Source organism: Myotis yumanensis, unplaced genomic scaffold (assembly GCF_028538775.1).
Source record: "Myotis yumanensis isolate MYYU_CA2020_CCGP unplaced genomic scaffold, mMyoYum1.0.hap1 SCAF_8, whole genome shotgun sequence".
NCBI lineage: Eukaryota > Metazoa > Chordata > Mammalia > Chiroptera > Vespertilionidae > Myotis > Myotis yumanensis.
In genome coordinates, this window is record NW_027223759.1 from 20,036,260 (window position 1) to 20,053,039 (window position 16,780).

At 43.5% G+C, this 16,780-nt stretch overlaps 2 protein-coding genes across 2 annotated transcripts; both read left to right on the top strand.

The window, feature by feature from the left end:
- Nucleotides 1–3,430: 3,430 nt before the first annotated feature.
- Nucleotides 3,431–6,013, top strand: RPL37A (ribosomal protein L37a). The gene is made up of 4 exons (XM_070423307.1): nt 3,431–3,506; nt 3,881–4,009; nt 4,540–4,622; nt 5,890–6,013. The coding sequence occupies exons 1-4, from the start codon at nt 3,504–3,506 to the stop codon at nt 5,951–5,953; spliced, it is 279 nt and encodes a 92-aa protein (XP_070279408.1). The 5' UTR covers nt 3,431–3,503; the 3' UTR covers nt 5,954–6,013.
- A 7,790-nt stretch (nt 6,014–13,803) lies between these two features.
- On the top strand, nt 13,804–15,980 carry LOC139015541 (TOX high mobility group box family member 4-like). The gene is given in 2 exon segments (XM_070423308.1): nt 13,804–14,720; nt 14,723–15,980. Coding segments are annotated over 2 exon segments (1,851 nt in total). The 5' UTR covers nt 13,804–13,846; the 3' UTR covers nt 15,700–15,980.
- The last annotated feature ends 800 nt before the right edge of the window (nt 15,981–16,780 follow it).

Genomic DNA, 16,780 nt, shown 5'->3' on the forward strand with positions numbered 1-16,780 from the left:
ATGTTTAGATTTACAATCCACTTCAAGTTTTGTACATGGGGTGAGGTAAGATCAAGGTTAAGTGCTTTCCATATGAATATTTAGTTATCTCAGCACTACTTATTAAAAAGACTTTCCCTTCTTATACTGTTCCACGGTGGTTTCTTTTTCACTGTTACAGATTTGATGTGAAAATTAATCTAGAAATGTATAAGTTAAGAAATGTCAAAGTCCTACATTCTCATTCCTTCTACTCTTATCCCTAGTTCCTAGGGGTAATAACTAATATAAACAGGGATGGAGCCATCGGTAGCATATTCCCAATGCATACGATTATATAGAAATATACAACAGCTCCTCGAATTACATCGTTTTGTTCAACGTCTTTTCATTATAATTCTTGTTTATGTTCATTAGTCTATGGTAAAATTGGTTTTCTTATACGTTGTTTCACTTAAGGTCACAGAACCTATTGCCATTAAGTGAGGATGTACTGTATGTAGAATTTGTTCTTACAAAAACTGTATCAAACTGTTTTTATTGAAAATGGCTCATTTCACATAAAGTATTTGGCTATATATATATATATATATATATATATTTGTGACCGGATGACCGGCCAGTAGTTATGACGCACACTGACCACCAAGGGGTAGACGCTCAACACAGGAGCTGCCCCCTGGTGGTCAGTGCACTCCTACAGCAGGAGCGCACTTCAGTGGTGCGAGCCTCACCCATGGACACTCCCCCTGCACCCCTAAGCAGTGGTGGTGGCAGGCACAGCGGGCCAGATAAGTGCCCAGCCTGGGCTCGGGCTCCTTCCCGGCTGCCTGCCACTTTGTGCACTACTTTGTGCTGTGCAGGATTGACACGGACAGCAGGCTGGAGCCTGACAAGCTGGCGGGTAAGGCCGGGCTGTGGCGGCATGGAGGTCCACTGATCCCCACAGGCCAGGCCGAGGGACCCCACCAGTGCACACATCTGTGCATCCGGCCTCTAGTTGTTTCATATTGATCTATCTGACCTCTTTTAAGGGTTGCAGATTAACTCCATTCCTGATGGATGTGTTGCCTGTGTCAGTGCTCTGTGAAACCTCCATTAAAACAACAACAACTAGAATACATTTATAGTGAAACTGTGGAGAGATAAAAGAACCGATGCACTGAATGCATTTCAGACACTGGATCCTTTCTCAGTGTCTCGGCCTTGGAAAACTTTGGCCCCTTCTTTCTGAGTCGGCCCTTCCCTGCAGAGCTTGGACCACAGGTTCTTAACGATTATGTACAGACTCTGCTCATGTCAGTGGCCACCAGACACTTCACTGAAGGGCAAGCAAGAGTTCTTCAGGCAGGAAGGGAAGGAACAACACGGAGACTGGGTCTGCAGAGAAACCATTTCTGAATCCAGCATGAGATGAGTTTGGGATGACACTTGATCCTCAGATTTCTCTGAAGGATAAAATGTTCCATATGTCCCCAAGAGAACTGGTTGACTCGACAGCTTAAAGAATTGTTCTCTGGAAGTGTCTTTTATTTATTTTTCTAAAGGTGAAAGTGAATTTTGAGTGCTTCTGGGGAGCAGGGTGATTCACCAGAGATTTTTACTGAGACTTTTATGGATATGCATTACAGTTAACAATCTGTACACCTGATGGTCCCCTGATGGGGACGGAGATTTATTAGCCAACAGATAAGACAAATTGAGATTTTATGAGAGGCACAATTCTCTGAAGCCACTGAGAACTGATTTCATGAGAGTGCTATTTGTACATCCTCAGGCTTGCTATTTTAAAAAAAATTGTTCAGTTTTGACAAAATTGCTCTGAACATGAACAATTTCCTCCTATTATGGAGTGTCTCGTTTATAGCCATTCTATTGCATTCTTACTCATGCAAGGGACGGCGGTGAGGCGATGGTAAATGTTCTACATGATGATCTTAACTAGACTCTAGAGCCAGCCCAGGAGAGCGTGTGAGGCTGGCCTTGCTCACCCCCTCACCCAGGGCAGGTGAGCTCACTGCTTGGACTGGAGGCACAGACTGAATATTAGAGTGCTCATGTTTTAATACTCCTGCTATGAGTCCGGTTTTGCACTGATGTGAATACATTTTTTTAAATTTATAGTTTTCTGAGAGCAGGGCATCGTTTTGGTGGAGAGGTTTCCAGAAATCATCACCCAATTGCAGTGTGTTCTCTACTGGGGAGGGAGGGACTTACTCCTGGGCCCCTTGCTATTCTTCACCCTAAAGAGGAAAAGGGGATGTGAGGCCTGTGATGGCACTGAGAGAACTTGGGCACATCCTGCTCCCTTGGGGGACATCAGGTAGCTGTGACTAGTAGGTTTATTTTGTTAAAGGTAAAGAAATTAAGGAGAGAAGTAATGGGTATATTTTTAAGGGAAAGTAGAAAGCAGATCTGTTGTAATCTCCTGAATATGGTAGAAGAGGAAATAGCATTGAATAAGCATCAGGAGATATTGAAATCGAATTTTATCATCACCTTAACAATAATAACCATCATTTAGAAATGCCCACTAGGCACTTCATAAAAGTTATTTCATCCTCCAAAGAACCTTACGAGGGGTATGGAATACTCACTTTGCAGCTGAGGAAAAGCTTGAATCATGTGACCTAGCAGAAGAGGACTGGTCTGTGTGACCAGTGTGACCTTGGGCAAGTCATTTTATTAGCTGTGTGACCTTGGGCAAGTCATTTTGACCCCCATGGGCCTCAATTTCCAGTATGGGTTAATTATCTCTAAAGCCTTTTTCAGTTCTGATGTAAATGGGTTGACCCGGACAAATTAAACCCTTATAAACCTCACCATCATACCATGCAAGACACCATTTCCCCATTCAGCAGGTATCCGTTACAGAGACAGGCCAGGCTCCCTGCTCAGTCCCGGGATGCAGAGGTGGACACATAGGCCCTGCCGCCGTGGAACTGACTTGCAGCAACCTGGGGTGGTGGTGTTTTTGTTTTGTTTTGTTTTATAAATAGATTTTATGCTTCAGAAGAGTTTTTGACTTATAGAAAATTTGAGGAGATACTCCAGCCCGTTCTCGTGTTATTAACATCTTACATTAGTATGGTGCATTGGAGTGGAGCCTTGGTTTATAGTCATCACTGTGCCAGCCTCCTGCAGGGCCTGCTGCTTTTAGGCGATAGGATGTAGAAAAAAATGCGATTTGGAGTCATAAGATTTACGCACTTCTCTAATCCAAGAGCCAGTGAGCAAATCGCTTAAAACTTTCCTTGTCCATAAAATGGAGGAAATGGCTCTGCATTGCGGGATTGGCGAGGCATAAGATAGTGTGGATATGCGCCACAGTTTGCGAATCATCGAAAACGGGCTGAAAGACTTCTTGCCACACTTCCCAGGAGGCCGCGCGTTCGAGGAGTCCTCCGAACCATAGAGCTCACGTCCTAGCTGGGCCTCACACGCACCACTTCCGTTCGTCTGCCTAAAACCGCGCCTGCGCACTACGCTCCTTCCTCTCGGCGTCCGACCTAGTTCGCGGCGACATGGTGAGTGTCGGTCCCGGTGAGGCCTCGGTGTCTATCCACCCGCATCTGTTCCTCTGTCGGTTTCTTCGCCCTAACCCACCTCTGCTCGCTTGCCCTGCCCTGTGTCCTCGGCCGCTGTGCCCTCGCCGCTCTTCTGGGACGCCAGCTGCGGCGGAGGGGCGGGGCGGCTGGTCCGGGCCGGGTTCGGGGGGAACCCTCGCAGCGCCGGGCTCACCCTGGGCCCCGGCTGTCCCGGGGTGGAGCAGGGGGAGCCAGGTCACAGGCAGGGGCTGACTGGGTGGAGGAACGGTTTCGGAGGGACAGGGACCTGGGGGAGGAAGGGCAGGCTTTCCGTTCCTGGGTCTTAATATCGCAGGTTTCTTAACTCTCAACAGGCTAAACGCACCAAGAAGGTCGGAATCGTTGGTAAATACGGGACCCGTTATGGCGCCTCCCTCAGGAAAATGGTGAAGAAAATTGAAATCAGCCAGCACGCCAAGTACACCTGCTCCTTCTGTGGCAAAGTACGATGTTCCCCGGCGGGGGGAGGGAGCGAAGGCGGCCTTCCCAGTGAGGCCCGAGGTTGATACACCCTGGTTCCCGGTTGTTGAACAAGGAGAGCTGTGCACACTATGGGTGACCAGTCACAAGATGGTCGAGTATTGTTGCTAATACACAATTTGTAACACGTTTTTCACTTAGAGTAAACCACTTGGGGACTAAAGGGTAAAAGATTGTGACAGTCCCAGCCTAAGCCAAACCTGCTTTGTGGAAGTGGTTCCGTTGGTCTCGTCACCTGCAGTTGTAGAGGTTTTCACTTAATGTTTTCATGTCTGCAAAAGTACTTGGTGACAGCAGCTCTTGTTGGGGGTGGTTCGCATCTGGCAGTGTCACCGCGGTGGATGCACATTTTGCATGAGAGAACTTACAGGTATTGGAAACGTTTATCCCCCTAAACACACAACTTCCGTTTTCCAGTGTAAGTTAGGCCCCTGGGTGTTGGTAAGAGAAACGTTTTATTTGGCTCACAGGGAAAATTGGTTGTCTGTTGCAGACCAAGATGAAGAGGCGAGCCGTGGGGATCTGGCACTGTGGTTCCTGCATGAAAACCGTCGCTGGTGGTGCCTGGACCTACAAGTGAGTCCATTTCCTTGTGGTCTTTGCAAGTGTGGGCCAGTGGTAGTCCCAGCTGAACGCTGTGGGCTGGTTTTGACTCTTGGCAAGACTGAGAGTGAGAAAGTAAGGATGCTTTTGTGTGTTTTCCCAGGACTCTTTTGAGTTGTGGTTTGCTTTGAGTTATTTAAAGAATAGAAAGAAAACTGGAGAAAAGAATCCAGTCTGGCTCATTTGATTTTAAAGCCCTAAGGGTGGTTGTTATGAGCACTATCATATTGTACCAGGTCCATTAGTGGGACTCCTAAGGGGTCACTTACCTCATTACTGTGTATGGGAACTTGAGGGCGTCTGGACCGCCATCCCTTTGTGTCGGTTGGCCTTGTGATCCTGACAAGGGCCAGGTGATACTGCTGAGATGAACTGTTTGATTGTGTGGGCTCTTAAGTTGATTCATTTCTTGGCTGACTCTGAAGGGGTCTAAACTTGGAATTTTTTGATGACCCTGAAGGCTGAGGTGTTCTTTAGCCACTGTCTTCACTTGTGCTGTCCAATATACTAGCCGCCTCTATATAAAATAATTTGGCTAGTGTGGTTGAAAATTGAATTTTTAAGTTTAAAACCGAAGCGCCGTAAAATTGGGAAATGTTGAGATAATTATAATGGATATACCCATAAGCGCCTTGTGGGGTTTTATGAGGGCTGAAGGGGAAGGGGTGTGCTTTTGGTTGTGTTAGTGAAGTGAATTAGCATTCATGTACCTGTGATACGGGGTGGGGTATGTGTTTTTAACAGCTGTCTTTCTAAAATGTAAATTTAGCTTGCTCTAAATTTAGTTTGTTTTCTTTCTTGTTTGTTTTGTTTGTAATCCTCACCTGAAGATATTTCTCCGCTAATTTTCAGAGAGAGAGAAACATATCGTGAGAGAGACACAGCAATTGGTTGCCTCCTGCACGGGCCTTGACCAAAATTGAAACTGCCACCCTTCAGTCCACTGGCTGAAGCTCTAACCACTGGGAAAACCAGTTAGGGCAAACATTTTCTTGATACCTCTTATTTATTGTGCCATTTTAATAAGTTTAGGTCAGTCTCTTGCAATCATTCTTCTGTGTTAATCTTTTTATGCTCCGTTGCCTGTCTCATTCTACAAGAGCCTGGAGACATGACTCTTAAAGGATGCCATCAAGATTGTACTGTAAAAATGAGGCAGTTTTCATGAACATGTCTCATTTGCCATTTCACATGTTAACATAGCTCATTAAGGTGGTACCAAATTTGTTTTTCTTTCTAGCACCACTTCTGCCGTCACAGTAAAGTCAGCCATCAGAAGACTGAAGGAATTGAAAGACCAGTAGAAGCTCCACAGTTTGAAACATTGCGAGCCTATAATAAATGTGCTAATTTATATAACAAAATTACGTTGGTTGTTCATTTTATTAATTCGACATTCTGGTTTACATTGTATTAATTTTGCTTTCTCAAAAAAAAAAAAAAGACTTGGAAATTAAAACCCATCTAATTTTTCAGCAGTCAGTGATATATAACATAATTTTAAATCTTTTTAAAGGTATGATGGACACATACTTCCTCTTTTGGTGTTTTGTCTGACCATTGTATCAGCATCTTCAGAAAACAGGGAAACAGTTTGAATTTCACAACAAATTTTGCAAATCACACATATTCTCCATTTTTCAGTTTGCACACAAGGATTCCCAGGAATGAGTTATTCAATTTGCTGTAGATGGTCACACTAGTAAAGAAAAATTTGCTTGTAGGTTTTTCAAAGTTGTGAATAGTTAGGTTTATGATTAACCTTTCTTCATCACCTTTATTCCACCTCCTAAATGCTCTGTAAGGCCTATGCACAGATTTATCCCTTCATTCAGCACAGACTGTGGGCATAGACGATCAAAGTAACACCCTGTGCTGTGCCAAGCTTATTAGACCATGAAGAGAGAGAAGGTTTGATGGATTGATTGATTTGATCATTTGTGGGCAATGGTTAATGGGTTAGCCAACTAGTGGAAAGAACAATAAAAATTTTGACAAGGATGTTGCAGAAATAGGTGGGTCGAATTCTTTGAGTACAGAATTGATGTCCCCCAGAAAGCATATGTTGGATATTGCTGTCCCTAACCAGATAAGGTAACCCATTCGGTGGGTGTCAGCTATCTTACCAAGCCACTATAATAGGCCCATGAATAAAACTATTCACAACTGCAGAGATTGAGCCTGTGCATGAGATTAAAAGTGGACCTCCTCATATTCAGGATGACCTGGCTCTTGCCTCTGCAGAGTGGCAAACTGCAAAGAGGCCAGTGGTAAGCTCTGATATGACACCATTTCCTATAGGTACCATTTAGCCAAGAGATTACATCAGATTCCTTCCATCATGCAAAGGAAAGCAGTTTATCTTAAGGATAGCCATGTCTTGTGGGTGTGGACTGGCTTGCCTAGAGGATGTCTGCCAATATTGTCACTCAGGGACTTAAAACATATCTTGCCCAATCCTGTGATATCACAGTATAGACTGACAGAAGTGAAGGAATTGCAGCAATTGGCTCACACTCAGAAATTTTTTTACCATGTGTGCTCCCATCTAGCCATAGCTTGCTTACTAGACTTAATATTTGCTAAAAGTTGGATCAGCTGGGAGCTGTTAACTCATTATGAGGTTATGCACTATCCTACAAGATACATTATATGCCTTAATCCTATCAGTACTTGGTGCTTTCTTCATCGTAGCCAGGATTCATGGGTTAACCAATTGAGATGAAAGTGGACTCACCACAGAATTATCCCAATTGACTCATTGAAGGCATTCTTGCTTCCCTTGCATGTGACCTTGAGTCAGGTGAGTTTGGAGAAGGATGCAGTGTTTCTTCAGGGAACACAACCTTGGTTATATTTAAATTGAAACCTTGAGGTCATTTTAGGCTCTTTTTTAAAATATTATTTTATTGATTTGAGAGAGATACATTGACCTGCTGCTCCACCCACCCATGAGCATTTATTGATTAACCCCTGCATGTGTCCTGACTAGGGACCAAACTCAAAACCTTGGGGCACTGGGATGACCCTCCAAACAACTGAGCTACCTGGACAGGGCCATTTGGGTTCTTTTATGCCACTGAACCAATATGCAGAAAAGGGAGTCTCCAGGCACATCACCTTTGGCATCCAGCGTTGTGCTCCAGGAGATTCCCTGCCCTATATGGGCTGTAGCAATGGTTCTCTTGTTCTCTGGCTTCCAGTTAGGTTCTGTAATTGGAAGGCACCAGTAGAAGACTTGGCAGATGGGAAGAAAGTGGAATTGTGATGTTTATTTCCCCTGCTTATCCTTGCAGCCTTGCTGCAGGTAGACTATTCTACGAAAGAATAGAACTGTGAGGCAGCTCTTTCCTGTATCTATAGCTACTCTGAGATTTAGTAACTACTCCCTCCTTTTACTCCTGTAGGCCTAGGATGGTAATGGCTTCCCGCTGTTACTAATCCTGTCAGACTTCATCTGATATTGATTACCCTTAACTTGATGACACTTGACCTTAGTCCCTTAATTCAGCGTCCTTAATTACCCCATTTGAGTGTCCTGTTTTCTGCCAGGACCCTGAACAAACCAGATGTTTCATAGTAACCTGTTTTGACATTGCTAAAGCAGAAATCATATTCTGCATATTTTTTTCCTATTCTATCTCATCTATTATTCCTTCCTTGTGTCCTGTAGTAAAACATTTTTGTCTCTCCAGTTCTCTGCGCAACTTCTGTCCATTCTATTTGGTTATAGTGGGGTTACCAATAACAGGATCCCTTCCTTTCGCTTGGCCACAAAAGGATGGTCACGTGATTCAACTACTGTAACTGGTCAAGCAAATTATTCTAGGAATTTATAAATTGGGCTGAGTCAAACACAGAGGTGGCTAGTTGAGTCTTAGTGGGAGTACCCTGAGAGTCCATGAATGTTTGCCTCTATATGCAGTTACCCTGGTTCCTGCTTAGATGCAGATTAAGAGAGTATCAGTGACTAGAAAAATAAAAAAAATTCAGAAGCACAGTAAATAATGGGAAGGAATGAATTAAGTATAAGAGACAGGGTAGATTCAATGAAGAGTTCTAATAATGTGTAAGTGGAGTTCCAGAGGAAAGAGGAGGGGTGATAATGGCTCAGAATTTTCCAAAGCCAATAAAAAATACCAAGCCACAGAATCAAGAATCCCTGTAAGCCTAAGAATATCATAGTATGAAGACCAAACACAAAAGGAGTATCTGAAAAGCAACTGGTAGAAAAAAAAATGAGCAGCACTAAGACAGTCGACTTGTTAAGAATAGATTCTACAAAACAATAGGTTTATATCTTCAAAGTCAAAGTTCTTAAAATTCTGTACATGGACATTCCACCAATATGAAGGTTAAATAAAGAATTAAAACAAGATTTATCACCGTAGACCCACCCATTGGACAGAAAGTAAATAACCTGAGGAGGAGATGCAGAGATGCAGGGAAGGGAGGAAAGTCAACAACAAGGGGAAATATGGAAATACATACAAGTGAATGTAGACTATAAATAATGGCAATAAGTTTTGCGGTAATATTAAAATGTATTACGCCCTAGCTGGTTCGGCTCAGTGGATAGAGTGTCAGCCTGTGGACTGAATGGTCCCGGGTTTGATTCCAGTCAAGGGCACATGCCAGGGTTGTGGACTCAGTGCCCAGTAGGGGGTGTGCAGGAGGCAGCAGGTCAATGATTCTAATCATTGATGTTTCTATCTCTCCCCTTCCTCTCTGAAATTAATTTTAAAAATATTAAAAATGTATCAACAGCATATACAGAGGTGGGCAAAAGTAGGCTTACAGTTGTAATATAAATATGCAATAGTAATAATATAAGAATAAACACTTTTGTGTACTCACAACTGTAAACCTACTTTTGCCCACCCCTGTTTGTCAATAAAGATGGTAAATAGTGTTAAAATGTTCTAAGATTCTTGAATTGTTCAAGAAGAGGTAAAACTAATCAAATATATATTATATTCTCTGATAGTCATTAAAAGAATAGAAAATAATGTATTAATGGAGTGGAAATAGAATTGAAAAGCACTCAATCAGAAGGGATGGAAAAAGAACTAGTAGAACAAATAGTACATAGTAACAGTAGATTAGGCATACACATGTATATACCTATACATGTATGTATGTATCATTATTAACATACTAGAGGCCCGGTACACGAATACATGCACGGTTGGGGTCCCTCAACCTGGCCGGCGATTGGAGCCAAGGGGTCAATTGGGGCACGTCAGCTGGAGGAAGGGACTGTGAGAGGTTGACTGTGGGAGCACACTGACTACCAGGGGGAAGCTCCTGCGTTGAGCGTCTGCCCCCTGGTGGTCAGTGCATGTCATAGCTACCAACTGGTCATCTGGTCGTAACATTCGCTTAGGCTTCTCTCTCTCTCTCTCTCTCTCTCTCTCTCTCTCTCTATATATATATATATATATACACACACACACATATACACACATACATACACACACACACACACTAGAGGCCCGGTGCATGAAAATTCATGCACTGGGGGTCCCTCAGCCCGGCCTGCGCCCTCTTGCAGTCTGGGAGCCCTCAGGGGATGTCCGACTGCCATGGAGGCGGGAGAGGCTCCCGCCACCTCCACTGTGTTCACCAGCTGTGAGCCAGCTTCTGACTGAGTGGCGCTCCCCCTGTGGGAGCACACTGGACCACCAGGGGGCAGTTCTTGTATTGAACGTCTACCCCTTGGTGGTGGTCAGTGTGCATCATAGCAACCGGTCGTTCCTCTGTTTGGTCGATTTGCATATTAGCCTTTTATTATATTGGATATGGGTAGATAGAGATATAGTTAAGTATATGTTTTAATTAAAATGTAAAGATAGTCAAATTGGATTACAGACAAAAAATTTAAAGAGTAAAGAAAAACCTGAAGAGTAAGGAATCAGATATATATCTATATAAATAAAAGCCTAAGTGACCGTTCCACTGGTCAACTGTTTCACCGGTTGCTATGACACACACTGACCACCACGGGGCAGACGCTCAATGCAGGAGCTGTCCCTTGGTGGTCACTGAATTCCCACAGCAGGAGTGCCACTCAGCTGACCAACAGGCACCAGATGAGAGGCAGTGAGCCTATCAAGCGGCAGCAGCGGCAGGCACAGCGGGCTGGGATGAGCAGGAGCAGCAGGCGGTGTTGGACTGCTGGTTTCAGCCCAATCCCCACAGGCCATGCGGAGGGACCCCACTGGTGCACGAATCCATGCACCGGGCCTCTAGTCCTATATAATAAAAGGCTAATATGCAAATCGAACGGCGGAACAACCCATCTCTATGACGCACACTGACCACCAGGGAGCAGACGCTCAACACAGGAGATTCCCCCTGGTGGTCAGTGCGCTCCTACAGGGGGAGTGCCGCTCAGCCGGAAGCTGGGCTCATGGCTGGTGAGCACAGCAGCGGTGGCGGGAGCCTCTCCTGCCTCCACAGCAGCGCTAAGGATGTCCGACTGATGGCTTAGGCCCACTCCCCTCGGAGAGCAAATCTAAGCTTGAGTTGGACATCCCCCAAGGGCTCAAAGACTGTGAGAGGGCTCAGGCGGGGCTGGGGGACCCCCCCCCCCCCCCAGTGCACGAATTTCATGCACCAGGCCTCTAGTATATATATAAAGGGCTAAGTGACCGACCGTACGTCCTATTCACCAACTGGCCAGTACATATGATGTGCACTGGCAATTTAAAAATAAACGTTGACTCGTGCATGCATGATACATAAAAGCTCTTGCTGGCGCCAATCGCACATGACACCAGAATGTATCTGAAGACCAACTATTGGCACAACGTATCTCTGAAGCTGAAAGAAAGTAGCGTCAACAGAATATGCCTGAAGACCAACTATTGGCACAATGTACCTCTGAAACCGAAAGAAAGCGATGTTGACAAAATATTTTTTATTTATTAATCAATTTATATATTATTTTTATATACATTTTACTAATTTTTTTCATCTCTGACACTTCTATTATAAAGGGCGAATAGCGATATTAAAATATTTTGTATTTTAATTTTATAATACTATATTACATATATGCTATTTTGACATGTACTTTTTTGCAGTAATGTAATTACCTCATGAAACTTCTACTTGATTTCCTTTCAATGTGCATGAATCTGTGCACTGGGCCACTAGCAAATAATAAAACATAGGATGCAGACACATTAAAAACAAAGACAGGAAGATTTAAAGTAAAAGGCTGAAAACCTGCAAACTAATCCATGGAACAAGAGCTCTACTAATATTTGACAAGTGGACTTTAAGACAGAAAGCACTGTTAGAGACAAAGAGGGAGAGGACATTTACATTGTTAAACATATAGGGAAAATGTGTACATGGATTTTCAGCATTTATGAGCCATTGAAGATATGAAGCACTAAATAAGTAGGCGGTGATGGCTCTGAAGATGTTCTTGAGGAGCAAATTGAAAAGTTATTTGAAAAACTTCCAGAAACACTGATTAGAGAAAATCAAGGAGAACCGATAAATTCTACAAAGTCAGTGTGATGTCCAAGAAGACCCAGCCAGCTAGAATGATAAGCTGGAAAATGTGAATTCGTTAATTTTTAAAATAATAGATACTTCTGTGAAGCAAAAATTTTAAAGAAATGTTTTAGCAGCTCAAGATATAATAGTAATGCTAATCATTTTTTTAAAAACTAACCTTTCTTTTTTTTTTAATTTTTTTTAAAATATATTTTATTGATTTTCTACAGAGAGGAAGGGAGAGAGAGAGAGAGTTAGAAACATAAATGAGAGAGAAACATCGATCAGCTGCCTCCTGCACATCTCCCACTAGGGATGTGCCCGCAACCCAGGTACATGCCCTTAACCGGAATCGAACCTGGGACCTTTCAGTCCGCAGGCCAACACTCTATCCACTGAGCCAAACCGGTTTCGGCTAAAAACTAACCTTTCAAGCTGAACTGGAGCCACCTTCTTGTCTGTGGTTTGCTCTCTATACTGAAACCTGCCATACTGTTTTGGATTGACATTAAACATGAATGTATCCTGCCCTAGGCAGTTTAGCTCAGTGGATAGAATGACGGCCTGCAGACAAAAGGGTCCTGGTTCAATTCCAATCAAGGGCACGTATCTTGGTTGCAGGCTTCTCCTTGGCTGGGGCCTGGTCAGGGCTCATATAGGAGGCAACCAATTGATGTGTTTCTCTCATATTTATGTTTCTGTCTTTCCCCTCTCTCTTCCACTCTCCCTGAAAATCAATGGAAAAATATCCTTGGGTGAGGATTAACAACAACAAAAACCAACAGGGGAAAATAATAATCCTTGTGTATGTCACTATAGAGTATTCATTACTAATTTTGTGTACTGACTTTGGAGACAATCTTCATAGGATGCCACAATATAGTCACGAGTTCTCTAGATATTTTTGAAGGTTTATATAGTGCAGTTTGGCCTTGGAACCCAATGGATTTACATATATATTTTTTGGAAACTAGTCTGTAAATCAGGAAAGTACTTACCATTTCTTCAACAAAGCAGAGAAATTGGTCAACATGTACTGGCTGCAAGCATCATTTATAACACTAGGGGGTGATACAATATAACTAGAAAAAAGGAGCATAGCCTAACAATTAAGTGTAAGGTAAAGTTTCTATGTCATAATGTGACCAAGCAGATTAAGGTAAAGAAAAAAAGAAGGCCAAAATGAGTTCAGTTTAGGACAAACAACCTACTAATATGTAATTAAGATGAACTTGGGTGTATTTTCTAGGGTCTGCTAGTTTGAAGAGAAAACTTGAATTTATTATTTTCATTTTTAATAATATTAAGAACTATTTTACCAGTTGTAAAAAGAAAACTCTTCAGCAGTGGTAATACATTATTAAAATATAGGGTATCCCCCCGCAAATGTATCAATATTTTGATAGTTATTAATTCCAATGGGTTAAACCTGAAAAGAAAGAAACATCACTTGAGCTATCAACTGTTAAGTGTGTATACATTTTTGGGAGGGGGCACCCCATACATTTAATTGAGTAAAATTTTATTGATCAAGAACTTTTCAAATTAGGGTTTACAGGTCTCTGGTCACATATTCAGAGACTAAAGGAATTTTTTTTTCTCTTTAAAAACATCAGTACAGGGGTCCTGCGGGGGCGGCGGGGACGATGTGAGGGGACCGAGACGGTGGTAACCGTTGTGTGAAGATGGAGTTTCCCGGAGGAAATGACAATTACCTGACCATCACAGGGCCCTCGCACCCCTTCCTGTCAGGGGCCGAGACATTCCATACACCAAGCCTGGGTGATGAGGAATTTGAAATCCCACCTATCTCCTTGGATTCTGATCCGTCACTGGCTGTCTCAGATGTGGTTGGCCACTTTGATGACCTGGCAGACCCATCCTCCTCTCAGGATGGCAGCTTTTCAGCCCAATATGGGGTCCAGACATTGGACATGCCTGTGGGCATGACCCATGGCTTGATGGAGCAGGGCGGGGGGCTCCTGAATGGGGGCTTGACTATGTACTTGGACCATTCTATAGGAACTCAGTATAGCGCCAACCCACCTGTTACAATTGATGTACCAATGACAGACATGACGTCTGGCTTGATGGGGCATAACCAGTTGACCACCATTGATCAGTCAGAACTGAGTTCTCAGCTTGGTTTGAGCTTAGGGGGTGGTACCATTCTGCCACCTGCCCAGTCACCTGAGGATCGTCTTTCAACCACCCCTTCACCTACTAATTCACTTCATGAGGATGGTGTTGAGGATTTCCGGAGGCAACTTCCCAGCCAGAAGACAGTTGTTGTGGAAGCAGGAAAAAAGCAGAAGACCCCAAAGAAGAGAAAAAAGAAAGATCCTAATGAACCTCAGAAACCAGTTTTAGCATATACCTTATTCTTTCGTGATACACAGGCTGCCATCAAGGGACAGAATCCCAATGCTACTTTTGGAGAAGTTTCAAAAATTGTGGCCTCCATGTGGGACAGTCTTGGAGAGGAGCAAAAACAGGTATATAAGAGGAAAACTGAGGCTGCCAAGAAAGAGTATCTGAAAGCTCTGGCTGCTTATAAAGACAAGAGTGTCAGGCCACTGTGGAAACAGTGGAGCTGGATCCAGTGCCACCATCACAGACTCCTTCTCCACCTCCTGTTGCTACTGTTGACCCAGCATCTCCAGCACCAGCCTCAACAGAGCCCCCTGCTCTGTCTCCTTCCATTGTTGTTAACTCCACTCTTTCATCCTATGTGGCCAATCAGGCATCTTCTGGGGCTGGGGGTCAGCCTAATATCACCAAGTTGATTATTACCAAACAGATGTTGTCCTCATCTATTACCATGTCTCAAGGAGGGATGGTTACTGTTATCCCAGCCACAGTGGTGACCTCCCGGGGGATCCAACTAGGCCAGACCAGCACAGCTACTATACAGCCCAGTCAACAAGCCCAGATTGTTACTCGGTCAGTGTTGCAGGCAGCAGCAGCAGCTGCTGCTTCTATGCAACTGCCTCCACCCCGACTACAACCTCCTCCATTGCAACAGATGCCTCAGCCCCCCACTCAGCAAGTGACCATTCTGCAGCAGCCTCCCCCACTCCAGGCCATGCAACAGCCTCCACCTCAGAAAGCTCGAATCAATTTACAGCAACAGCCACCTCCTCTGCAGATCAAGATTGTGCCTGGACCCACTCTGAAAATGCAGACCACCTTAGTCCCACCAGCTGTGGAAAGTAGTCCTGAGCGGCCTATGAACACCAGCCCTGAGGCCCATACAGTGGAGAAGACCTCTACTGATACAATCTGTGAGATGATCACAGGTGTAGTTCCTGAGGTTGAGTCTCCTTCTCAAATGGATGTTGAATTGGTGAGTGGGTCTCCAGTGACAATCTCACCCCAGCCTCGCTGTGTGAGGTCTGGTTGTGAGAACCCTCCCGTTGCGAGTAAGGACTGGGACAATGAATACTGCAGCAATGAATGTGTGGTGAAGCACTACAGGGATGTCTTCTTGGCCTGGTTAGCCTCTAGAAATTCGAACACAGTGGTGTTTGTAAAATAGTCCTTCCTGTTCTCCAAGCCAGTGAAGATTTATCTGCCAGGAACATGTCCAAGACCCTGCTTTGAAAACTCAAACTGGGCTACTGATAGTACCTGAACTGAGCCCATGATGGTCCCTTCATGCTTCTCCCCCTTCCTCTCTTCAGCAAGGGGCCAGGCTATGGAGCAGGGTCATTGAGTTTGCTGTAATCTGGGTTTGCTCTTTACTTTCAAGTACAAGCAGAGATGCCAGTGATAATAGCAGAGGAAAGGGTGAAGGGGATATAGACAAGCAGAACATAGGGGTGGTGGGAAGGGGGGTGGTTTGAAGAAACTTGTTAGTATAATTGTCATAGGACTTGCCTAAAAGAGTAAAATTATGAGTACATATCAGCTTTGAGCCTACCACTGTGTGCACCATTTTAAAAGGAATTAAAGGTTGAATTAAAGGATACCTTTTAAACAGAGAGCTAGTAATATCACATCTATACATTGCTTTGAGAACAAAGGTTTTTCAATACAGTAGGCACACTGGGCTATAGGGAAAATAACATCATTTAGGATTTTCTTATTTATTCTTCTTTACAAATATTATTTTTGTAGTCATTGTCTTTCCTTACCTCAGCTATCACAGTTTCTGAGTGTGAAAGGTAGAATTCTACATGTTTAACAAGAGGTTTCACCGAAGTCTACAGTTGTACTCAGTTGTGTTTGATAAACTATCTTTTAAAAAATATGCCAGAAGTGGTTTCACTTACATAATTTATATAAGCCTATTCTCTGCACACCCTAAGCATTTAAATTTAAAATGCACTTATTTCACTTTTCTTGAAAATTTAAGTGAAAGAATAGACTACCAAGCCACATAGTTGTAACAGAATCAGCAAATATTTAGAGCATATAGCCCTAGTGATAACCTTAAGGGAAACTCAAATCTTACCTTGAGAAATGCTGTCCCAGAGAGCTCCTTCTTTATTATCCTGTTCATGTAGTACTAATTACTAATCACTTCCATCCTATACTGTATAATCAACATTTTAATGCTTTCCATGCATTCATTTAGTTTGAACCCTTACCACAACCCAATGAAGTAGGTAATATTT

Excerpts from the sequence above, each read along its gene's own strand:
- RPL37A (XM_070423307.1), top strand. Across the intron at positions 4,010-4,539 it reads CCTGCTCCTTCTGTGGCAAA|ACCAAGATGAAGAGGCGAGC; the intron begins GTACGATGTTCC and ends TGTCTGTTGCAG. Across the intron at positions 4,623-5,889 it reads GGTGGTGCCTGGACCTACAA|CACCACTTCTGCCGTCACAG; the intron begins GTGAGTCCATTT and ends TTTTCTTTCTAG.